The sequence below is a fragment of the Crinia signifera genome, chromosome 8, assembly GCF_055691185.1.
Source record: "Crinia signifera chromosome 8, ASM5569118v1, whole genome shotgun sequence".
In the NCBI taxonomy this organism is placed as follows: Eukaryota; Metazoa; Chordata; class Amphibia; order Anura; family Myobatrachidae; genus Crinia; species Crinia signifera.
In genome coordinates, this window is record NC_139224.1 from 153,457,696 (window position 1) to 153,484,562 (window position 26,867).

Below are 26,867 nucleotides of genomic sequence, written 5' to 3' on the forward strand. Positions count from 1 at the left end.
TCAAAACGGTTGAGATGGTAGTGGACTAACGAAACAAACAAACGAACAAAAAAACCCCGAAATATTCTGAAAAACCACTGTTTTCGGAATATTTCGGTTTTTTGAATACACGGATAAGGGAGACCCGACCTGTAATTACATATCACACCAGATTTTAGATATCACACCAGCACACGGGCTGCGGAGATGTGATGGTGGAAGTGTGATGGTAAACCAGTCACTGATTCCTTCCTTCGGACTTCCACATAATCACCTCTTTATAGACTGGTATTAGTGACTCATCACCAGTGTCATAACTGCCAAACACACAGCAAGTCACCAGGGTCTATTGGACCCCTAGAAGAACCTCTCATGCACTCCGTATACTTTATACACCTCGTTTTCCCGGTCCCTTCCTTTATCATTCACGGTTCGTCCATGAGAGAACAAGAACCAGCAATATACTACAGTAGAATATAAATAAGCCCACACGCAGAGTGTTAGCTGTACATAGTGTGTTAGTGTCTCCAGACAGGCACCTTACCTCCACTGTAACGGACCGCCGTAACATGGGCTACCGGGGTTGCTGTGTGGCTGCGGGTTGGTATGGAAGGATAAAGGAGAGGCTTCAACAGCGCAGTCTGCGCTGTACGGGATTTTCAGGTGTTGAAGGTTCGGAGCAGACGACGGAGAGAGCATGCGCCCATCATTTCCACGGTGCAGTGGGCAGAAGATTCTGGCAGGGCACCATACAAAAAGTCATTATTAGAAAACAAGACGAGATCTTGGTTCCGTACTACCCGCTACCATATACAAGCTACAGAACAGCACTCTAGCTGACGCAAGCTCAACACTAAAGGAACATCCTTGGATAAAATTAAAATGAGTCTCACATAGGAAGATGCCGGTGTAAGTGGGGGGACGCAACTAGCGAGAGGATCTTTATATGGTCACAGAAATGCATTCATCCTTAACAAACCCTTTGCTTGCCTGTAGAAGTAATTAAATCATTTTAACAGAAGTTAATCTGCAGTTTTAGGTTACTCTGAGTCCGTTCCTCTGTGACCGGAGCGTCATATTTGTTTCATGGAACATGTGATATGGTTGCCTGTGTACTACCTGTATCACTTACACATTATAGTATGAGGTTACGGATATTACTACATACTGCTTTTCTACCCCCCCAGTGACTGGAATAATGGATGCACATCGATTTTCTAACATGATTTTAGATATTTACACATTCTATATGCCGGAAAACGCTGATTGTGTTGGATCGGTTTCTATTCAGTTTTTTTATTTGTTTTATACGTCCTCTAAACGATACAGGCAGTTATCTATACTAGGAACTGAACGGGATGGGAGTGCTCATGTTACAGGCTTAAGCCAAAAGAATAACGGACTCGAACTTTAAACACCAGCACCGGACTCAGACACAAGATGCACGCAAACAGAACGTAAACGGATCATGCCCGACAATGCGGCAATGCTTACTGGAGTCGAAGGTTTGGCGCTCCAAGTCTCTCTCGCCTGCGTTTCATCATGGTGGCGTGGTAAAAAAGCACAGTCGTGAGACCTGGGTGCCTCTAGCTAGAATCCAATGTAAGTGCTCCGTGCGCTTATCAATCCCAGGTCATCGCGGAAAGGCTGCAGGCGGCGCAGCGATCGTCCGGGTACAGCCCTCGACTCATCTTACTCACAAGTCTTATTTACTCTGTTGAAAGTGTGTGTGTGTGGGTGTCTGGGGCGGCTCCGCACTCGCTGCCAACAGCACTGACCACCTGGGACACTCAGCAGTCATATAAATAGAAACGCATGCCTGATATGGGTGACAGCAAATCAGCAGCACCGAGCTGGATATCTTCCTTGGCCTCGGATATCAGAGTGGCAACAGACAACATTTCAGCAAATCAAGGAGCAAGAAGGGAGCTGGTGGAGGAGGGGAGGAAAAAGCTGGCACAATGCTGGGAACGGGACATTGTAACTGGAAGTGCGGGGAGCAGGGTGCAGCTGTTCCTCTCACACAACACTGACATTCCATTTCAGGAAGGCTAAAGCTCAGCGGATTAGGTTGGAGGTGCAGTTTGTGAATCATGTTAAAAGTTCAAAAGGCAACTCCGGGCGTGTTACGATCTGTTGTCCTCAGCCGTGCTAGACCAGGTGGCAAGCGAAAGTGATCGGATCGGGCAGGATGATTCCACAACTCCTCCGTTTCCCACTCTATAGGCCTTATCCCCACTTTATTCCTATGCCTTTTGGGGTCTGCTGGATCTTCTGCCGTTCCTTGGGTCCACAGCCTTTCACTCCACAGGAAACATGTTCCAGGAGAAGACCAAAATTTGCAACTTTGACGGTGTCCATGTCGACATTCAGGACAAAAATGTGAAAAAACCTTGAGTCGACCTTTCAACCTATGCTGTCTACTTTCTGCATGTCGGCTTAACACCCCATACACGTCTGTGCATCCAAAATTCAGGGGGTGGATTCGGAGGCCTGGAACAGTCAATGATAATGACTGGTCTGGGCGGTCTACCAATATTAACAGTAACTGATGAATTTCTGTAAAACATTGATATATTCAAATATATCAGCATTAAAAATACAACTTTTACCTCCTTCGCCAAAAAATCATTAGCGGGTGTGTACCATGGCATACTAGCCCTAGAGTGAGGCAAATCAATGAGAATAGGGGTAAAAGCTGTGGTTTCCGATCTCCTTATTTTACAGACCTAGGTCACAAACGCTTTAAGAAGACCAATTTCACCCTGCCATCTGGTGGCACAAATAAGGTACTGCGCGTGATAACAAAAAACTAAAATCACTGATTAAAAGCAAAAAAACAATAATCTTGCACATATTTAAAGGAAATGGGAAAATTGATCTTTTAAATGTATTTAAAATGTAAAAAGATTATGTAAATGATGTAGAGGGATACTTTTTTTTTTTTAATTATCTAGCCAATTTAAAAAAAAAACAAGTGTTGACTATATAGACCAAATCTAAGAGGGGGTCATATTGATATTTGTGTACTTTTCGCAAAGACCGTGAGAGAACAAAATTGGCTTGGTATATCATAAATTTAGTCCCAATTTCAAGTCCTCTTAGGGCCAGATGAACTAGTCTTCTAAAGTGATAAAATGCAGAGTAATAAACAACCAACCAATCAGCTCCTGCCTGACATTTTTCAAACACAGTCTGTGACGTGTCAGGCAGGAGCTGATTGGCTGGTGGTTTATCACTCTCCATTTTATCACTTTTAAAGCTTAGTTCATCTGGACCTTGATAATTTGCAGAGCTCTTAAAGTAACAGTTAAGGGGACGGGTGATTCCTTCACACGGGGGGCTAGCCTATTAGTCCTGATAAGCTAGCACCAGCCGGAGCTTATGGGGATTTTATTTCACCTGCCTCAAGCAAGCAAAACAAAATAACCAATTAGCAGAGGCTTTTGCAGGCTGTAGGGGGCACACACACACACACACACACACAAAAAGCTCTTTGAAACAGCCGGAATTTTTTGAAAATCTGCCGTTTCCTGCTCGCAAAGTTTCAATGCACCTAATTGGATACGGATGATAATCCTAACTTACTAATTCAACACACTCGTATATAATATGTAACATATCGCTAAACACAGACAAGGGTGACCATCATTCTGGTTAATACACACCAACTAGGAAGCTGCACATAACCTAATTTACATTAAACCACGATGCAGACATCTGACAGACTGTACTACCCGGGACACAATGACCGGGGAGAGTGAGCTGCAGGGTGCTATACAGAAGACAGGTGAAGATATTTTTAGTATCTGACAGATCCTCCTGTGGGGATGGAGGTCAGACACTAAATCTGCCTCTTAAACGTTTGTGTGATTCACTAGTCAGAAGCAACATTTTAAAATGGCAAGAACCAAACAATGTTATTTTGTCTTCTTTTCAATATTTCTTGAACAAGTCAAATAAATAACCAAAAGCCTAATACCACACACACTGATTATTACACATCTGTAGTTTTCTCTCCCCCCCCCCCCCCCCCCCCCCGACACACCCATTAAAACAACCAAGGTAATGCTGGCTATGAGTTGTTGTTCAATGTTCTGTTATGACATTTCACTGCAATCACAAACAAAGGTGCGCATAAGGTTTCACCCAGCGTCTGCGTTTTATCTGCAGGAGATTTTACGGTATCTTGCCAACTAATTGGCTGGTTGGAACAATAATTGGCCAGTGGAAGAACAATAGATAATGGTTTGTTTGCTCCAACATGGTGGAAAAAACAAAAGTTGGTGCATTTGTACAATGTCGAGATAGAAAATCAATAGGTCATCACCAAATGGTGGACATACATTAGGCTGACAATGACAAAAGGTCGATATAATCGAAATGTCTAAATTAATTTTTCATTGTTTTTTTTTTTTCGGTGTTCACGTCGACCCCTGAGCAGGTGGACTCGCAATCAGTGTAGCGCTATATCGACCTTTTGTTAATGTTGACATAGTATGTGGCAACTTATTGGCTGGCTACCTTGACATGGTCTGTGAGCCACCTGGATACCAAACAAAACAAAAAAATGTCTTCCGACTATTTGGGTGATAAGTGTCAATTAAGGCTCATACACATGCAGCAATTTTGACTAGATCGCAAGCACAGATCGATCGGTGTGTCCAGCCATAGAAACGGCAATGCCTGGTTCCATCTCATCAGATCGCCAGTGTTCTCAGCAGAGAACACTGGTGAGCACAGATCGCAGCTCGCATCGCTGGTGCATAGCTTCTGTGTCAGCAATGTCTGCTCAGCGATGTGTGCTAAACAACATTGCTTATCACAGAGGCTCCATCGCGGGGCTTAAGACCAATGCTTACAAAGGGATAGAAGAAATTTTGTTTTACACTAACTGCTAAAGGCCCCAATACACTACAATCATTTTGCACAATTTCGTTTAATTTCAATATTTTAGGCCGATATATCATTTGTAAACTGGCAACTCATATGCGTTTTCCACCCGATCTGATAAGCGGTCAAGTGAATGACGGATAGGAGCCTCTAGACCGCTCGTACTGCACCACCGATTAATCGGATGGAAAAAATAGGATTTTAATACCTACCGGTAAATCCTTTTCACTGAATTCATATGGGGTACTGAGGTCTTATAACCTTGGGGAATAGAGGGTATCCGACAGGAGACAAGCACATAACATTTTCTTCAACCAGGGTGTGCTGGCTCCTCCCCTCTACTTCCCCCTACTAGCCAGTTAAGCCTGTGCCCGAAGGAAGGATAACGTATGTGAGGTAGGAATTAGCATTATGATAACGTGGGGAGATTTGCACCAGCACACCACAACAAACACAACAACTCTCTCAACTAAATGTAGTTAACCCCGTCATTGTGTTATTAGAAACGTAAACTGTATAAGGTTTTTGTGGAGCAATTAGTCACCAAAACTCAGCTGCTCCTAAACAGGTCAACGGACCAATAACTTTACATAATGCCAGAAGTTGCAATTAGCAAGAAGGCAATAACAGGATCACAACCTGTGCAAACAGAGCACCGCACTGAGGCGGGCGCTCAGTACCCCATATGAATTCAGTGAAAAGGATTTACCGGTAGGTATTAAAATCATATTTTCACTTTCATTCATTATGGGGTACTGAGGTCTTAGAACCTTGGGGAGGTCCCAAAGCTTCCAGAAAGGGCGGGAACATGCGGAGCCTGTTGCAACACCGCCTGCCCAAACTGGGTATCATCCCTGGCCACAGTGTAAAATTTATAAAATTTGACGAAAGTGTGTTGACCAGACCAGGTGGCAGCTCTACATAGCTGCAATGCTGACACACCCCGAGCAGCCGCCCAGGATGCTCCTACGGCTCTAGTGGAGTGAGCTCTCACTGAGGCCGGAATAGTCAAATGGGCTGCCACATATGCTTGCTGTATAGTGGAACGAATCCATCTAGCAATCGATTGTTTCGATGCCGGGCAGCCTTTCTTTAGTGCGTCATACAACACAAAAAGACACTCCGTCTTACAGATCCTTGATGTTCTTCTAATGTAGATCTGCAGGATTCTAACCACATCAAGTGACTCAGGAATATCTTTATGTCCTGAACAAGAAGGCACCACAATCGGCTGGTTCATATGGAACGCCGAGACCACTTTAGGCAGGAACTGTTGTCTTGTCTGAAGTTCCGCCCTGTCTTGATGGAAAATCAAATATGGACTCTTACAAGAGAGAGCATCAAGCTCAGAAACTCTTCTGTCTGAGGCCAGAGCCAGTAGCGTCACCGTCTTCCAGGTGAGGTATTTCAAGTCAATGTTGTCCACTGGTTCAAACCAGACTGACTGAAGGTACTCCAGGACAACATCTAGGTCCCAAGGCGCTGTTGGCGCCACAAATGGAGGCTATATTCTCAAGACTCCTTGCAAAAAGGTTTGGACTTCGGGATAGACCGCTAACTTTTTCAGAAAAAAGACAGAAAGGGCCGATATTTGAACTTTTAGAGACCCCAGCCGGAGTCCCTTATCAAGGCCTACCTGCAAGAAATTAAGGAAACGGTCTAATTTAAAATCTGCTGGCGGAAAACTTATGTGCTCGCACCAAGACACATATCTTCGCCAGATCTTATGGTAGTGCGACGCCGTCACTGCCTTCCTGGCCCGGGTCATGGTGTTTATATCCCTTCAGAGCTAGGATGTTCCGCTCAACCTCCAGGCCGTTAAACGAAGACGCCCTAAGTCCTGGTAGACGAAGGGGCCTTGTACTAGAAGATCTCTTCTAATACCCCTTTTACACCAGAGGTTGGACCCGGGATATTGCCTCTCCAGTCAGGGGCAGGGCATGGTGTAAATGGGCTGAAAAAAAATAACACGGGTACTGTTCCCCGGGAATCTGACCCGGCAAATGTTCAGGGTCAGACACGGGGCTTATCTGGGGCTCAGGGTGGTGTAAATGGTCATTATCCGGGTTATTTGACAGGGAGAAGGGCGCAAAGAGCTGATTGGTGCTTCTGCGGCTCTGGCAGATAGTGTCATCTGCCGGAGACCTGCACATGGAGCAGCGCAGCAGCAGCAGAAGCAGAGTTACCACGCTGTGTGCAGACTGTGCCCTACACTACAGCAACATTCTGTGCTGGAAGCACTCTCCCCAGTGAGTTTACAGCCTCATCTGCAGGAACACACGCTGGCTGTCACACAGTGTGTCCCAGTGTGTTACGAGTTTTTATTCATACGCATCTTCATCTTTCTTTATGAGAATGCATTACATCTATAAAGATTCCAATGTATAATGATTTTATGCATATTTTCAGCTTAATAAAGCAAAAAAACTTGAGGAGTGTCATGTTCCATTTGTTGTGACCTCATCAACAGGCCAAAAATCCATTTTTTAATGACACCAGCAAGGAAAGACAGGGCTGATCCGTTTTCAGTGTGAAAGGGCCTTACCCGGGAATAACCCGGATTGAAGTGCAGTGTAAATGGGGTCTGAGGCAGGGCATGCCCTGGCAATATCCCGTGTTCGATTTCCCGGGTCCTATCCGGTATTCTGGTGTAAAAGTGGTATTCGAGGCAGCCGCCACGGTTCTTCTACCATGCTCTCCTGGGCCAATCCGGTGCTATTAGGATTGCCTGCACCCTCTGATGTCTGATCCTTTGCAACACTCTCCCCAGGAGGGGGAGGGGCAGGAACAGGTACACTAGGTCGTATAACCAGTCCGTGGTCAGAGCATCTGTTGCCTCTGCTTGAGGATGCCTTGTCCTTGAGCAATACCTTTCCACCTTGTGGTTGGTCCTTGAGGCCATTTAGTCTATCTGTGGGAGCCCCCACAGATCTACGATGCTTTCGAACACCTGAGGATGCAGACCCCATTCCCCGGGGTGGAGGTCGTGACGACTCAGGAAGTCCGCCTCCCAGTTGTCCACCCCGGGTATGAAGATGGCAGATATCGCCACAGCATGCATCTCTGCCCAGGTCAGAATCTTGAAGACTTCTCTCATACACGCTCTGCTCTTCGTACCGCCTTGGCGGTTTATGTAAGCAACTGTCGTTGCATTGTCCGACTGGACTTGTATCGCCTGATGTTCCAGGAGGGAGTGAGCCTCCAGAAGAGCATAGTGTACAGCTCTCAGCTCCCACACGTGACTGAAGAACCTCAGTCTTGCCCCCACCGCGGGAATATCCAGAGGTGGGAGTGGCCCGTCATGCGGCGGGCTTCGGGGTAGCTGCACTTGTGCTACGGTCCCTTGTAGCAGCAGCCGCTGCCTTCCTAGGCTTACCCCTGGCGCCTCTATTGGCGGGGGAGCCTCTTCTGGCCTTGAACCTGAATTTAGAGGTCCGAAAGGACTGCTGTGAACCCCCTGTGAAAGGGCGTCTTACCGGGGTGGAGGCTGACGGTAGGAATGTGGACTTACCAGCCGTAGCTTTTGATATCAAATCATCCAGTTCACTCCCAAAGAGCCTATCTCCTGTGAAGGGGAGACTCTCTACGCTGTGCTTGGAGTCCGCGTCAGCGACCCACTGCCGCAACCAGAGGGCCATGCGGGCCGACACAGCCATGGCCGAGTTGCGGGCATTAATTGCACCTAACTCTTTTTGTGCTTCGCACATAATCTTTGCTGTGTCCTGGATGTGACATAGCTTTTCAGCTACCGTAGGTACATCCATGTCACCCAACAGGCCTTCTTGTATCTGGCCTGTCCATGTGAAGATGGCTTTTGCCATCCAGCAACTAGCAAGCACCGGGCGTTGAGATGCCCCACTGGCTGTATACATAGCCTTTACTGTGCCATCTAGTTTCCTATCAACCGCGTACTTTAAGGTAGAGGTACCTGGGACTGGGAGCACCACCTTTTTTGAAAGTTGGGACACCGAAGCATCCACTATAGGGGGCTCCTCCCACAACTTCCTGCCAGTGGGGTCAAAAGGGAAGGTAGATTTAAAACGCTTGGACAATGTAAAGCGTTTCTCTGGATTTTTCCAGGCAGCTTTGAACACCTCTTCTAAATCAGACTGTTCAGGAAAGATGATATCTTGCCTTCTGTGTGACACAAAAAATGGGTCACCCTCAACCGGTGTGGCAAGAGGTAAATCTAGTACTTCTCTTACAGCAAGGACAAGGTTTTCAGTACCTTGAATGCAAGACTGTGAGGCCTGTGAATCTACAATATCATCTGCGTCACCATCGCCATCACCATCATCCATATCGGAGTCAGGTGCCATGGCATCAAGTGCCCTTTTACGGGACACCCCTGGCATGGGTGTAAGAATATCCACCCTTGCTGACAGGACCTTTAAATCCTGTTGTACTTGCTTAGTCTGCAAATTATTTGTCGCCAGCTGTGATGAGACAGTCTCTAACATGGCTTTCATACCAGTAGCCCATGAAGGTTCCTGGGAGTCAGCCTGCGAGCTACTGCGCTGCGGAGACATGCTACTGAGCTGTGGTGACATACATTGCTCACATGCAACATGTGATGTGGAGCTAGGAGCAAACTTGTTGCTGCAAATCACGCAAGTTATTTTTCTCACCATGTTGGAGAAAATAACACCCCCTTAAACACACTGCAGTCACGCTGAACACACACACACAGTGAATGTACAGTAGTATATATGTATATAAACACACTATGTGCAGTTTCACATATATAATGACAGTGTAAAATTGCTTAACTAGCAGTGGGGGACTCAGAGGAACATGGGGGACACCAGCACCCTGTAACCTGGTCTACCGATTAGATAGACCGGCTTTTATGCACAGACACCAATATTATCAATACTGTGTGCTGCTATCAGTGGCTTATAGCTCACTAAAAGCGCTATCAAGCGCTATACTTGCTGTCTCTGCTGACTGATCTCTCTCCCTTCAAGGCTGCGCTGAGGAGTGATCTCTGCTCTGCTGTAATGGCGCCCACAGCATGAGAAGAAGCAGGAAGCAGTGTACAGGCGCGCTCAGGTCCCGCTCTGAGCTAAGCCCCGCCCCTTGTAATGGCGCCCGGGCTATGCTAATATTTATACTGGCGCCTGGTAACCCTTTAATAAGGATTGACCCACATAGCGGTATATGCCCTGGTGGTCCAGTGGCAATGCCTGGCATCCAGTCTGTCGGCGTGGCTGCAGTGTTAAAACAGCTGCGCGCGATCCCTGTGCAGGGCCATCGCGCCACCATCGCCATTATGCCGCACATAAAACCGGCGTCCCCACTGAGGGGACCCGGTTATCACTCACCACTGACGTTTTCAGGCTGAGCCAGGGGTGTGCCTGTCTCCTGTCGGATACCCTCTATTCCCCAAGGTTATAAGACCTCAGTACCCCATAATGAATGAAAGTGAAATGGGGATTTTTGCAAGAACTTACCGTTCAAACCCCTTTCTCAGAGTCCAGTCCGGTGACACAGCTCCACTTTGGGATGTAGGAGGGGTCCGCAGGAGCCAGGCACCTATTGCTGAAAGCCTTCCACTGGATGCAGGCTCCTCCACTTCCGCATCCCATCATGCTTCAGTTCAACTTAAAAAGCACTCTAGGATACACAACTCAGTACAATGCCCAACATCTTATATGCGCAATCATATAACCATAACATGACAATCATGAACGGTATGACTTACTGAGCGTGACCAAGTCCCTGCTTCAGCGGGGTAGGAAGCTAATATTGGCGCCTTTTCCCCCTTTAGCCGCTCCCACAGTAGTTTCTTCTCACCTCCCCCTCTTGTCGGGATCACTTGGAGTGGTCCAGCTACTCTGGACACCTGTAGCAGACTTCACTTCCCTAGTGGGATTTCAGTCTGCCTAAAACCCTTCCAAGATGGCGCCCACCATCGCGGGAGGTCCTTCCCCCACGATCCTCTTCTAGACAAGGAGCCGGTTCCAGACACTCCCAGGGCCCAGCAAAGCTGGGGTTAAGCGCTGTGCAGTGGGTGCAGACAGCCCACCCGTGCACACAGAGCGCTGACAGGACAGTGCTTCTGTCAGCCTCTGCTGCGCTTCTTGTCAGAAGCAGCACACTGGAGAAGAAACCTGCACTAACACACCAAGTTAATAAAATAAGAAAAACCTAGATCAGTGTTTTTCAACCAGTGTGCCGTGGCACACTAGTGTGCCTTGAGCTGTTCTCAAGTGTGCCCCCAGATCTAGAGATGCCCAAACCCATTTACAGCCACCACCAGTTCAAATGTTATTTACTTTTCATGTAAAGGACCAATGTATTTTATTTTTGTTACCTATGGGGATCAGTTTGATTGTTTTTAATGTGGGGGCCAATAGGTTTGTTTTTTTCCTGTGGTGGCCAATGTGTTTTGCCCTGTGGGGATCTCATGGTGTGCCTTGGCAATTTTAAAGTCCTATTTAGTGTGCCCCAAGGTAAAAAGGTTGAAAATCACTGACCTAGATAATCTATCCAGCAGCAGCCGATCAGCATAGCACCCACTCCTGTGGGCTCCTAACACGAACTGGAGCATGATGGGATGCAGAAGGGGAGGAGCCTGCATCCAGTGGAAAGCTTTCAGCAATAGGTGCCTGGCTCATGCGGACCCCTCCTACATACCAAGGTTAGCTGGGTCACCGGACTGGACGAAAGAGAAAGGAGTGCTTCTTGTGCATGTGATATACCGTATGGGATATATTGCAGGAACTTTGACTGATGTTTCCAGTCCCTCCAGCCCCCTGGCTTGATCAATCACATGAGATATATCTTATGCAAAAAAAAAGTAAATAATAAAAAAAAAAAAATCGGATAGAATCACTCCTGGGAAGGTCCAGGGAGAGTTCAAGGGAAATCACATCAGACTTCAGGGTCAGGCGTATTGCTGTAGTGTATGGGGACCTTTAATTCTGTCCTTCTCCTATTGCCCACACAGGGAGTTCCCAGCAATAAGGAGGGCAATCCGCCAATGAAAGAGATCAGACAGATGATACAAAACTTTCTTAAACAAGTGACCCAGTGATTTACTTGATTCCACATGATGTATATGTTGTGCACAACCATTCTGTGCGAGCAAAGGGACTGGCGAGTGCCAAATAGATCAGAAGGGAAAGTTTCCAGCTATCTCGGGAATGAGAAGGAGCTGTGTGACTCGCGTTGTTGGTGAGGAGAAGATACGGTATGAATGTTGTGCAGCATTTCTGCTTTAAGTGGGGCTCGGCCTAAAGCACAGCAGGTTTTCAAGTAGTGGAAGCTTATATATAAAGTCCCCCTTTAATAGTTTGTGTTTCACAAATATACTGGATACTAATATGCACCATGCAATGGCACAGCTGAGGAGAATACTATAGATACCGGAGTACAATCAGTGATGTTAAGCAGACGTGGCTGGTCACAGCAATCAGCCACTATTGGCAATGGTAAGTGAATACTGAACAGCATTTCCACTCAGAAATATATGGGAGGAGAGTCTTTGTGCGATATAGTACACTGGACACTTGTGTGGAACATTCTGGTAATATAACACAGGTCGGGTCTCCCTTATCCGCGTATTCCAAAAACCAAAATATTACGAAACCCGTGGGTTTTTTTTCAGAATTTTGTTGGTCAGGGAAGCAACATATGACAGATTGCATAAGATAGAAGGGGTAGAGGACATTATTTGGGTCCAGATAAGGTTCACAGCCACTAACACCTGCAATCCTGACACCCTCAAAAAGTGGTTTGGACACTACACAAAGTGGGTCAGGGATGCAAGATATGGCAGAGATGCATAACATAAAGGGGGTAGAGAACATGGGGTTTAGGGGAAAAAAATAGCTTAGATGCGGGAGCTCACCACAGACAGGTGTATGCCGGTCACACCATGGGCATGGCGAGAGAAGCTTAAAGAAGGATAGATTGCAAGTAATGCTAATGGTACAACCAAACCTCAGCTATCATTTAATATACCTGCTGGACACCGGTGGGTGAGTCACTGCTGGAACAAGCATGGCGGCTTTAGGTTCATAAATGACTGTCTGTAACAAGCAAGCCCTGCATATTGGTGTAAGACCATACATAATGCCGTGACCAAAATGGGCTTACTCCTCCATGCGATAGGGACGCTGAGAGTAACCAGGGTACGGCCAAAAATTCAGTAAGGTTTGCCCACACCTCCCCCCCCCCCCCCCAAAACATTTCACTGGGGCACCAGCAACTGCACTGGGGGACATAAGTGCTGCAAAGGAGGGCAATGTCCCCCCTTAGCAGATCACCTGCGCCCAGGTAAACTGGGGGCACCTCTGGCACCCGTGCCACCTTCCATAGGGTACACGTGATTCTTCTTCTCATCAGTATCCCAAGGTTGCCGACTTTTACAGTCTCCTCTCCGGGAGAACCCCGGAGAGGAGACTGTCAGCATCACTTCTGGGGGCGGGGCCTGATGGAAACATCATCAGCAGAGCCGGCTTTAGGCATAGGCAAACTGGGCAAATGCCTAGGGTGTTTGGAATGCCTAGGGACACCAGCAGCTTCTGCTGATTAAAATGATATGCAGCATGCCTATATTATGTGTGTGAGTGAGGCTGTATCTGCATATGAAATAGTGTATTCATGGAAATCACTGTAACATAGCTTTCCGTATGCAGGTAGAGCCACAGTCGCACACAGAATATGGGCATGCCACATATAATTTTAATCATCGGAAGCTCCTTGTGTGTGCTGGTCATAACAATGCAAAGAAGACGAATTTTCAACAAAAAAGGCACCCAACGGTAGCAGAACTGGGCAGGAGCTGCATGGCCTATTGAGGTAATATGTATGAGGAAACATCTGTATCCAATCAGAGGCAGAGGTCACAGTGTTAGCGGCTGTGCGAGTGCTGTCTGTGGGTGGGTTGGTTGTGCAATAGTGTTCGGCATATGTGTAAGGGGCATTATGTGTGTCGTGTATAAGGCATTAATAATGTGCGACATGTGTAACAGGCATTATGTGTGTCATGTGTATAAGGGCATTAATAATGTGCAACATATGTGTAATGGGCATTATGTGTGTCATGTGTATAAGTGCATTAATAATGTGCAACATATGTGTAAGGGTCATTATGTGTGTCATTATGTGTATGAAGGGCATTAATATAGGTTGGCATAATGTGTAAGGGGCATTATGTTTATAAGGACATTAATAATGTGTGTAAGGGGCATTACTGAGTGGTATTATCAGGGGTGCCGAGAGAAAGGGGTACAGGGTACAAATTACCCAGGCCAAAGTCTGATGTAAGGGCCCAGTGGGGGCCCGGGCCCCCTCTCCTTAAGTGACAGCAGCAGCTGCAGCTCTTCTCCTCTGCCCAGCACACACTGCTTTGTGCTGGGTTGCAGTGTGGCCATGGAGGTGCTTAAAATACAATATTTTCTCAGGATTTTTTTTCTAAGGGTATAATGTGAATAATGTAAGGAGTAATGTACATAAGGTAAAGTGGTACTACTGTGTGATGTAACGTGAATAAGGGACACCATCGCATGATATAATGTGAATAAAGTGGCACTACTGTGTGGCAGAATTTGAATTTGGGGGTACTATTGGGTGGTCATGCCCCTTCCCAGCAAGAACACACTCCTGTTTGGGCCGCGCATCGAATGTGTGCGCTGTTTCTATTTAAAATATTGTGGGTAGGTAAATGATGACTGCTATGATGAGGGTTGATGGTGCTGGGAAAGGGGAGCAGGGTCAGAGGCGGAACTAGTGGCAGTGCGAGGGCGCACCAGCCAAAATCTTGCCTAGGGCATCATTTAGGCTAGGGCCGGCTCTGATCATCAGTCCCTGCCCCCAGTACTGCAAATACCGCAATATGCGGGTCACCGATGAGGGGGCGGGGCTAAATATGTGCGATTTGCATATTTAGCCCTGTCCCCTTCAGACGAAAAGCCGCAAATCGCGGCAATTTAAAGCTTCTGCCACCAGGTACATGAGGGGCGGAAGGGGACCACCGGAATCCGGGAGGGTTCCCCACCTTTCCGGGTGGGCGGGAGGGGGAGCAGATTTTCAGTATCTTCCCGGCCATTCCGAAAGGGTTGGCAACCCTCCTACTGCGCTGTAATATGTTTAGTTGCGGCTACATCCAGGTTCCTACACCAGCACCTGGAACCGCGGACTTCTGGGTAAGTCTACTACTACAGCGCCTCCTTAATTGTGATGTCTAATCCCCACTGACCATGCACTATGGGTCAGCTCTGCTATCGTAATGACCAGAGAGAAAGCTTGGCCACACCGGGCAACAGTTAGGACAGGCAAATGACATATCATCGCTAATCTGGTAGCCGCGGGACACAAAGCAAGGTTTATTCATTTTAAAAAATATATCCCAATTGAAGGTATTAAGCACAAGCACTCATTGGCAGGAGGTCCCCTCTACCATTAAACCAATTAGGATTAGTTCATAAACCTGGCATGTGAGTCCGTGCTGTCACATTCGGGAACAATCTTGATCATGAAGACTTCCGAAATTGGATTTACACTCACTCGCAGCAATCTGGCTGCTGAGTACATCTTTGGAGTATTTAGAATTAAACAGCAATTTAATACTTAAATGTCGCCTTCCTTATTTAGGACTTCTGGAAACTACAACATTTAAGAATATCCTAAGGCTGGATCTAGTAAAAATGTGGACATTTACAATGTTGATCGTTATGAACATTGTTAAATTGTTGACATAAGAAATGCTGACGTTTTTGCACAATCCGGCAACAGAGGGTTAATCTACTGGAGAGCAGGTAAGGGTTAGAAACTAGGGGTGGATAGAGGTTAAGGCTAGGAATTAGGTGTACAGAAGGGGGTTAAGGTTAGGCTACTGGAGAGCAGGTAAGGGTTAGGAACTAGGGGTGGATAGAGATTAAGGCTAGGAATTAGGTGTACAGAAGGGGGTTAAGCAAAGGCGTAACTACCATTGGTGCAAGGGGTGCAACTGCTATGGGGCCCAGAGCTGAAGGGGGCCCATCTTTACAGTCTAAGGTATATGTGCTATATTCATTTATTTCCAACAGTTGCTAAATAGGGGGCCCATACAAACTTTTGCTACGGGGCCTATGAATGTCTAGTTACGCCTCTGGGGTTAAGGTTAGGCTACTGGAGAGCAGGTAAGGGTTAGGAACTAGGGGTGGATAGAGATTAAGGCTAGGAATTAGGTGTACAGAAAGGGGTTAAGGATAGGCTTAGGGAGAGCAGGTACGAGTTAGGAACTAGGGGGTGGATAGAGGTTATGGTTAGGATATAGGTGGAGGGATAGGAGGTTTAAGGTTAGGCTAGTGGAGAGCAGGTAAGGGTTAGGAACTAGGGGTGGATAGAGGTTATGGTTAGGAATTAGGTGGACGGACAGGGGGTTAAGTTTAGGCTACTGGAGAGCAGGTAAGGTTTAGGAACAGGTGGATAGAGGTTATGGTTAGGAATTATGTGGACAGATAGGGGGTTAAGGTTAGGCTACGGGAGAGCAGGTACGAGCTAGGAACTAGGGGGTGGATAGAGGTTAAGGCGAGGAATTAGGTGTACAGAAGGGGGTTAAGGTTAGGCTACTGGAGAGCAGGTAAGGGTTAGGAACTAGGGGTGGATAAAGGTTTTGTTTAGGAATTCGGTCTACGGACAGGGGGTTAAGTTTAGGCTACTGGAGAGCAGGTAAGGGTTAGGAACTAGGGGGGTGTATAGAGGTTATGGTTAGGAATTATGTGGACGGATAGGGGGTTAAGGGTAGGCTACTGGAGAGCAGGTAAGGGTTAGGAACTAGGGGGTGGATAGAGGTTATGGTTAGGAATTATGTGGACGGATAGGGGGTTAAGGGTAGGCTACTGGAGAGCAGGTAAGGGTTAGGAACTAGGGGGTGGATAGAGGTTATGGTTATGAATTATGTGGACGGATAGGGGGTTAAGGTTAGGCTACGGGAGAGCAGGTAAGGGTTAGGAACTAGGGGGGTGTATAGAGGTTATGGTTAGGAATTATGTGGACGGATAGGGGGTTAAGGGTAGGCTACTGGAGAGCAGGTAAGGGTTAGGAACTAGGGCGATGTATAGAGGTTATGGTTAGGAATTATGTGGATGGATAGGGGGTTAAGGGTAGGCTACTGGAGAGCAGATAAGGGTTAGGAACTAGGGCGATGGATAGAGGGGGAGCTTTTTAGACATTCTAGTCATGTGGACATTCCATCAGTGTCAATGTTGACATTGCAAGTATGTTGGCATTATTGTAGACAACATACACCAGAGCAAATGGCTAACCAAAGGCTTAATGAACATATTATTGGCTCTGCATCTCTGTAATACTATAGACCTCTCTTACCCAAATACTATACCACTTTCCAAGTTTTACACAGAATCTCCAAAGACACTAATAACTAAAATATACAACTAATAGATTAAAAATATTTGTATACATTTCTACAACTAAACAGCGAGACGAGACTCCAGAGCGGCCACACACCTAAAGATAGTCTTCTCAAGTAGCCGTAACTACATTGTACAAAACGGGGCACTAAACATCTAGGATCTGTGAGGAGATCCTAAACAGATCAATAGCGCACACATGGGGGGGAGGATTCTGATTACCCAGAAACCTCCCTGACCGAAGACTGAAAACACAGCTCCGCCCCTCTCCTGGCAATCTGCCTTGATTCATGGGTCACTGGGGAGAGGGTAGGGCCAATAGGACAAGAATCCTTTCGTATTGTGACATTTTAGCCCCACCCCCTCCTGACAAATCCCAAAATTGCAGAATTTTCTATGAGGGGCGTGGCTTAGTAATTATTTTTGATAAACCCTCCCTAGAAATATCCTGCATTTGCCCCTGCAAATACACAATAGCGCACTGAATATAATCAGAGTTTCGTACTCAATTGTCTGAGATATTTTTACATTTCCATATTGAGATGGGCGCCAACCGGTCTCTTTCTGTATATGAATTTGCCATTATTGTAGCCACCTTCTGATTAGGATTTAGGGTGAGGAGTTTCTGCCACTAATTAATCCGTGTACCCATTATTGAGCGCTAAAGGGATAATGATCCTATTTAATCATGCAGAATAATAGGTACATATTCAGTCCACATTTGCTGCACTTCACCGACATTCCCCCTGTGAGTGTTACTTTTGTAAAGCACCTCGAGTCCTATCTTCCAGGCAACGGTGGCTGATCATTGTTATGTGACACGGCTCAGGGCCTTGGTCACAAACGCTTGCTATTACACGACCCATTGCATGGGACATAGGACTAGTGTTCCCGCTAGGCTGTTTTAGCGGGGCACTGCGCCCTGCCCGTTTTTTAAAGGGCAAAATGCGCCCTGCCCCTCTAGCAGCGCCCCGCTAAAACAGCCTGGTGCCTGCCCGACTCCTTGCATGGGGAAGCCCAGCGCCGCCTTAGACGGCGATGCCCGGCGCTTCCCCGGCATCAAGGCACCTTCCCCCTGTGGTGACAGGATCTTCAGCGCGGCCGGGCCCGCCCACTTTAGTGACGCCGGCGGCCCGGCCCGCCCACTTTAGTGACACCGCCGGACGGGCCCGCCCACTTTAGTGACGCCGCCGGGCGGGCCCGCCCACTTTAGTGATGTCGGCGGCCCGGTCCGCCCACTTTAGTGACGTCGGCGGTCCGGGACCGCCCACAAGTGTGCCGTCGGCTGCCCCAGCCCGCCCCCCAGCGCCCTGCCCGGCACAATTTCTAGAGGGAACACTATAGGACCTTATTCAGGTCAGTTCACAAGGACCTTATTCAGGTCAGTTCACAAGGTCCCCTCATTCGCACGGGGACCGATGATTTTTAATTGCGCTTGTTGCGTGTGGCCACAGTAAACAGATTGTTCCCCAGGCGCATGCAAGCTACCTTGCGTGGGGTGGCGGAGAGGGGCGTGGGGTGGCGGGCTGCCCCATCACCATATGGGAATGTCCAGTGTTTCAGGGGCATTCCCAAGAGATTGCTGGGCGTTCTCATGGTAATGAGGCATGGCAGACAGATGGGAGGCGGCCTACCTACTTCCCCTCGGCAGACAAGCATCTGTAAGGATGCTCTGCGTGAGTCTCCGCCATCAGTCAATGGTCAGCGACCATCGAATGATGGGGGTGGATCCCAGCAGGCTGCGTATGGATGTAACTGTGTAACATGCATTCGTATGCCCTGCGTGCAAATTTGCCTTGTGAAGGGGTGGCAGCCAGCCATCATTCGTAGCCTTGCGAGTCAACCAGAATAACCCCCTTAGCGTACGTTACAGAGCCACTGGGCAGGGTAAGCGAATCTGCACTCTCTGCCTCCGAACTCAAAGCCAAAGTGAAACTGCGAGGGGGTCTCTTAGCTCTAAAGCATGCGGCATTCCAGGGTATTATTACTGAATGCTATGCCCATCTCCCCCGCTGCGCCCTTCACTCTGCGCTCAGGGATTTTATGACGACGACCTCTGCTCCGACTTGGACAGAACAGTCCCGGTAATCTTATTACAGGCTTATATTTTAATCAGACATGAGTTGAATTCACCTGTTCGGTATTACCAGCCAGAAACAAACCAATTAATCCTGGCTAATTTACTTCTGAGAACCTTATGTGACCTGCAGGTGTCCTAAATCCCACAGAGCGCGGAATATTTACTGCTTGTTGTCATTGTGGAGTCTAGGTAATTGGGTATTTCAGTCAGCTGGATGCGAGTCTCAGACCTGCATCCCACATCATAACCAGTCCATTTGGAGGCGGAAGCGCTGTGCCCCAGAATGTACAGGTGACAAATCTGTGCATTCTTGTGCCGGGCCTATCGCGACAAATGCATAGACGTGTGCCCCACACAGTGTAGAGACCCATTTGGATTTCGCTGTTCTTTACTCACACACAATAAAATAATGTAAGACCTGTTCTATACACAAGGGAAAATACCACCGTGTCTTCACAGTGTTATTAATATATGTTAAAGTTTCTTTTACCATGTAAAACGTACAGAAAGACAAGCCGCCACAGGCCCATTGTTTACCGCTGTATAAAACCAATCAGAATATTTTTTTTCCCCGCAGCAGTAGCACAAATGGAAATGACACATAAGAAATCACCGCTTCATACAACATAACTGTAACCCAATACGTCTGGAAAGGAGCAAGAAAAAAAATCACATGCTCTCATACAATACAGCCGAGCGACGTTTTCACTTGAATGTTCATCTTAATTCTAATGCGATGCAGCGTCATGAGATGGATTCATTTGACACTTGTATATCTGTGAGCGGAACAGTCTGAATATAAGTATATATGAATATATGAGTATACAAAGTGCTACGATGCAGCGACCAGTTCAGTTTTGCTTCATTTGCGACTTTGTACATATTTAATATGGATTCCTGTGCGCTCTCTGCTACAGATTAAATAGTGTTTTGTTCGGTCTGTGATGCGAATAAGACACTCATTTACAGAAAAAGTGGCTATGCTACACCGCAACACACTCACACACCAGGCGTCCCGCAGTGCACGGAGGCAATGGCCGTTACCCAATAACTCGCGGTCGCTGACTCAGTAACCGCTTCCCCGAGGGCTATTCAATTAGCCCATCAGAGACTGTGCTTCAGACATGAGAAGCGTTATCTCCGATGGTGTAAGGATCGGTGACTTACACCTACTCCATTGCGTTTTTGTGTGATCGCAGGTTTCTTTTTCGGTCGGTAAACACGGCCTCTAATTGGATAGCGTGATAATGACTGTAAACCTCAGTATCGGCCCATTTTTAACAGCGTAAATGCATCAGCGCCAATTGGATAACCCTCTACGTAGCCTCTGTACATAGACGGGTTTACCCTAAAACAAAAATCCTGTACTGAAGTACAAAAGCTTTTCCCATTGTAGGATTAGCTGCAAGCACTACATAGACAAGAGACACCTGGATGTGATCCATCCAATATGGAAAACAGAGTTCTAGGCATTTAATAAAATAATGTGGATAATTATTATGCCATAGGGCACTTAGCACATGCGGCTCTGATTTCATGTCGCTGTTACACATGGAAATAATCAATTATAACATATTACTTACAAACTTCCTCTTCTGGGGAGACTTAATTCTTTCTGGAAGAGAGAGAGAGAAAATATCATCAGTATTTCCATGCCACACACCAGGGAGAGCAAGCTTACACCAGAACCTGGACATATACAGTAGCTAGCAATTATCCACACAAGCTGCAAGATTAAGCAGAACAGTTACTTAATTTCTCCAAAAGAACACTAGATGGCGCCATCACTACAAAACACAGCAACACTTTCACATTACATCAGGGTTGAGCAACAAAGAAAAAGCACTTTCCTATCAGAACAAATCGACTGCAGTTATTTATTATGAATGGTGCCTAGGCGACAAATGTAACTCGTGTACACAACAGAGGCTGCATTCTTGTTTTAACACTGTAATAAAACAGAAGAAAATAAAGCACTGGGATGCTATATCAAGGTCAATATCGGCATCACACCACAACCACATTACTAGTAGAACGACACAATAGATATAACCCACTACCACATTAACAGCATGACACCAGAACAGTCACATCAACAGGGCTACAAAACAATTGCATTTCTACTGTTGCAGCCCAACTGCGTCACCTAGAGACCACCAGACCTGCCAAATATTTGTCCAGGCTCAAATAGCCACGATAACCACCTAACCACTGTCCACCATAACAGTAACATCGCTACACACACACACACACATTATGTCAATGTCATCTGTTCTCAGTATCCATTGTGTTTAGGGCAGACTAGATGGGCCAAGTGGTTCTTATCTGCCATCAAATTCTAGGGTTCTAGGTTATCCTGTACAGCATTGATGATGTAACCTCTCTGGTGCATACAGAAAAATCCTTGTACCTGGGTGCACTAAGGTGGAGCTAATTATTTCACTTGTGATTCTGTGTGGAGACATGGAAAACATGCACTGTTGGAGGTTGAGGCACCAGGTGACCATTGCAGAAGCAGCTCAGAAACAGAATACTAAATAACATGGCATCATTTCATACATGGACACGTCTTCATTTTTTACACTGCAGCATCTACAGGGATGATGTTCAACCCTGTATATCAACAGGACAGCAATTACAGCAGTATCCCCCCCCCCCCCCCCCCCCACACACACACACACATCGGTGTGCTATCATTGTAACTCTTCCAGAGAAAATAAGCTTCATATGACTGCACCTGCCATTAAAGGACGATAACAAGCTCCTGGTGTGTCAGCCAGCTACATACGTGTAACATACAAAGCACTGGAAATAGGCTACGGGCACAGAAGTTATTACAGTTTGGGGATTGAAGCTTACAAGGGGAAACAAGGGGATGGTGCGTTAACGCCTCAATATGAATGTAATGGGGCACAAAGCCCATCTTACCTACAGGAGTCCATCGCAGTGACCGACTCAGGCAATAAACGCTTATTAAATCCCCAGATTAACTTTATCGCTGACTTTAAACGGCACATGGAGTTGGGGTCAGCCATATAATCCCATAAATAGGGGTGTACGTTTAACAACATTGCACAGGACTGGAAGTGAATGGGTGACGGGGGTATCACTACTGCTAATGAACAGTCCACACGGATGACGGATCAGAGACGTCTCTCTGATCCCTTCACTAATCCCTTTATGTCACATGACACTGGGACGGTGATGGTCTGGCTTCTCTAAGGACACACCGGGAAACCATTCTGCACTGGTGACAGCATCACACCTCCGGCCTATCCGAGGGTGTCAGGGATAGACCTTGGTCTGCTATTACTGATCAATGTGAGCAGAATATGAAAAATAGCAAGTCCCATTGCACCTGGCTGCACTGCAGACCAGGGGCAGATTTAACAATGATCAGTGATTTAAATTGAGGAGAAGAGAGTTCAATCTAAACTGCAATGTAAATATAAAGCAGTCCAGCATTTGTGGGCTACATGCAAAAGCAGCCTGTATTCACTCTGCATAGGAAACCAAATAAGTCTGTTTCCACCCATTGCTTTGCAGCATGGCTTGTCCACGGTTATGGTATAGGGGGGTCGTCAATGTCTAGGTTGACAGACACTAGGTCGACACCTGAAATTGGTCAACGTACCATACGTCCGCATTGACAGTAGGTCGATCCAAACTTAAGTTCGACATGGTCGATGCTCAAAAGGCCGACACAAGATTTTAAAGTATTTGTTGCCTGTCAACATATGTCGACATGGACACTTTATAAAAGTGCGCCGCATCCACCAGCCCTGCTTTGGGCACGGTGCCCCGCGCACGTTTCTATTCTCACTATACACCCACGTGGATAGTAACGTATGAACCAAGTCGGCATAAACAATTAAAAGTGCGTTTTCAAAAACTTGTGCAGTTCCTCTTCCCAGCCTTTGGGAGTCACACTCTGCTTTGGTGCTTCTAGCACAGTGTGGTCTGTATTTAAGCGCAGCAGATCAGACCTGTGTTCGAAGCAGCAGAGCAGAGTGCGACACCCCAGGCAGGGAAAAGATGCAGGGTGCGAGGATGAGCACTAGAGAAGCGACGCCAGCATTGGGGTAAACACCTAGTCCTACCACCTGATATGGTCATATGGTATCCATAGAATAAGAAAGGCTTCTAAGTACAGTGTTTATAATGGGATACAGTCATGACGCGGACATGTATGCGTCGACCACTGACGGCCAACACGGCTTAGGTCGACACATAAAATAGGTCGACATCGCTAAGGTCAGCAGGGCTGGAATGTCGATACAAGGTTTAGGTCGACAATGGTATGGTCGACAGTCAAAAGGACGACACAAGTGTTTCATGCTTTTATTTTGAGCCGACAGGCGGTATTTTACCATCCACTAGGGCGTGGAGGGAGAATAAAATAGTGTGCCGACCGTAGCGAGGCACCGTGCCCGAAGCATGGAAAGAGCAGCAAGCCAGGCGAGGGGGCGGGGTTCTCTTTGATGGTATCCATGTCGACATTGTGGACAAAAAAAAAGTGAAAAACCCATGTCGACCTATTCCATGTGTCGACCTAAGCCATGCGGATATTCAGTGGTCGACCCAATACATGTTGACATAACCTGGGCAAGAGGAAGGGGGAGCCTATACCATTGTTATACCACATCCAGTAACACTACAGGACAGGCTTCTAAATTGACCCTGACATGAAGGAGACAACACTGAGCTAATGGCATTACTGCAGCAATCTGCCTTCCTGACACACATAACTCTAATATGCTCTGTTCAGTCTCTCAGACCATCAGTAAAGCTAATTTACTGACAGGAAATTAAATCTCAGTGACAGGACAAGGTACAGAGATCGGGAGATAAGGGCGAGTTATAGCCGGCAGTAATTCCATACAGTCTAATGGCCAGGAAAGAGACAGCAAAGAGGATTCACTTATAATCCGGAATATCAGCTGCAGAGCATCGCAACACTACAATGGTAATGAAAGACTCATACATTGGTCTTCTAGTAAGACGTTAGCCACACAATAGAATAAGCAGGGATATGTACACAATAATTAATCAGATCACCCGGACCATTACCATCAGGCTACAAACCCACATCTGAAGTCTTCCTCTCCTACAACACCCCTTTCTGAAGTGATGGAGAAAACTGGAGCACCCAGGAGTTTATGTTTCCGGTTATGTTGTTTTGTTTTCTTCTATGTTATGTTTTCTGTTATGTTTTAGGTTACAATTTGTGTTCTGTTGTTTTGTTTTCTTCTAGTTTATCTGTTATGCATGGTAACCTTTTGTGTTAATGTTGTTTTAGACCACAGGTTCTCAAAGTCGGTCCTCTGGACCCCCCATAGTGCATGTTTTGCAGGTCTCCTCACAGAATCACAAGTGAAATACAAGATGGAGCGCCTGTCAGCCAGCCTTTAGAATCGCCAGATCTCCTGAGCTGGCGGACAGGAGCTCCGTCTGAAGGGGACACGCAAGAGCGCCTCACACGCTTGCGTGTCCCCGCCAGCACGGCGACGAGGAGCGGCTTCCCTGCCCGTCTCCACATCAGGGAGATGGGCAGGGCGAGTGGGGGGGGGGGTTTGGTGGGCTATGGGGAGGACGGCGGGCTCCGTCAGAACGGGGTGCGTGAGTGTCTCATGCGCTTCCTTCTGGCGGTGGGTGAATGTCGATAGAATGGGACCTGTAATTCGCACCACTTGTGGTCTATTAAAATGTGTGAATGAGTAATGAGTGCACCTGTCGGGTGACCTGGAAAGCGTAAACTGTGTGTGGTCCTGAAGACTCAGGGGTAGATTTATTAAGCTCGGTGAAGTGATAAAGTGTCTGGTTTTTATCACCGGCCAATCAGCTCCTACCTGTCATGTTTCAAACCAAGCTTGTAACTTCACAGGTAGGAGTAGTAGTAGTAAGTTTATTTTTAAGGCGCCGCAAAGTGTCCGCAGCGCCGTACATAGCAAACAAAATAACAAATTACAAGGTAACGTATAGGGCAGTGGTTCCCAAACTTTTTAAAATCACAGCACCCTAGAGCATCAGAATTTATTTTACGGCACCCCAAGGCCAAAAGTTTTATTCGGAAATTTTGAAAAAAAAAAAAGTAAAAATGGTTGTATATGTACAGTACAAAGGTTTAATTATGAATGAGGGACAGGATTAGCTTCTGTTTGTACACATATTTTGTTACTGACAACCCACCAGCAATGTTTTTGCCTTTTACATTGACCATAAATAATTTTTATTGGTCCTGGATCACCAACCCAAGGCACCCCTGCAAGTGTCTTGAGGCACCCCTGGGAGCCACGGCACACAGTTTGGGAACCACTGGTATAGGGTGTGTTGAAAAATACAGTATAAATAGGGGTATAGCTGGTAGAACTAAAGTTGAACTAGGAGCTGATTGGACGGTGATAAAAACCATACAGTTTATCACTTAACCAAGCTTAATAAATCTACCCCTTAGTTTGAGAACACCTGTTTTAGACATACTAGCTTATACTAGAGAACGGACAGAAGGCGTTCTCACCCATGAAATGCCGGCTTTTGTAGTGTAATCTCTCAGACAGCACTCTCTCCACCTGATAGGTTTATTCCCAATATCTTCCCGTCTACACAGTAGTAAATATGAACTTTATTTCACATTTCACTCCTAGATTGCAGCTTTCAAGCACACAGAGCCCGCAGGGTGGATGATTCTGCACTTGGGGCTATAGGAAACAGGTCCAGACTGCTGGCAGAAATATGGAGCCATCTGTAATATCACAAGCCTTAGGGCACAGTACTTATTCATTCTCTGTCTTGTTACAGCAGATGGTGCAATATCTGAAGTGGCAAACAAAGAAAAATAGGCAATTATTAAAAAGGAGCCTTCGTGTGCAGTTCGATCACCCAAGGATTGTTTACAGAACACAACACATGAAGGCCACAGTGCGCAGAGTTACTCTGTAACCTCTATAAACTTTAACATCAAAACTGAAGGGGGGGAGGAGGAACACGTTGGGCTACGGACAGGTCTCCGCCACTTCTACTGGGAAGTAAAAGGCGAAAAAGCAGATTGGGTGTTGTAAAGAAGCTGCCAATATAAACTGGCAATAAAAATCTGCTTTAAAGACCTGGACACTGATCTTTTAACCCTTACAACATCTTTTAACCCTTACAACGTGCACACCATCCAGCTGACTGAGCGAGGGACTTGCTCAGGATTTGCAGTTCAGGTGATCTAGTTTAGGGATTATCAGGAACATTGAAGAAACAGGAAATCAGTCTGGCTAGGAACATGGGGACCGATGTAATCTAGGATACGGATGTGGAATCTTTAAAAACGGTCAATGGGAGGACGGTTCTCCATCAGACTCTCCAGGTTGTCTATTCTGTACCAAGGAGTTGGCTAACCTCCGTATACATCTGTGGACCCTAGACATGAATAATCAAATTAAGTCATTGATTTTTAGCATAAATATGGCACCGCTGATGGGGGGAACTACAGCTGGACTCAAAGGGGGCAATACAATTGTGGGTTTTTTTCACCCAATTTTCACTGTAATGTTAAATCAGAGTGTAGG

General features: G+C 46.6%; 1 protein-coding gene across 5 annotated transcripts in view; it reads right to left on the minus strand.

The window, feature by feature from the left end:
* Positions 1 to 26,867, minus strand: part of MAST2 (microtubule associated serine/threonine kinase 2) — a 177,284-nt gene that overhangs the window by 76,513 nt on the left and 73,904 nt on the right. For 3 of the 5 annotated variants that reach the window (XM_083157438.1, XM_083157440.1, XM_083157437.1), the window contains exons 4-5: positions 20,898 to 20,929; positions 524 to 715 (exon numbers count right to left, since the gene is read on the minus strand). In XM_083157438.1, coding sequence (XP_083013564.1) covers positions 524 to 715; positions 20,898 to 20,929 — 224 coding nt within the window. The remainder of the gene's footprint in view (positions 1 to 523; positions 716 to 20,897; positions 20,930 to 26,867) is intronic. The other 2 variants (XM_083157441.1, XM_083157439.1) reach the window with 1 other exon arrangement.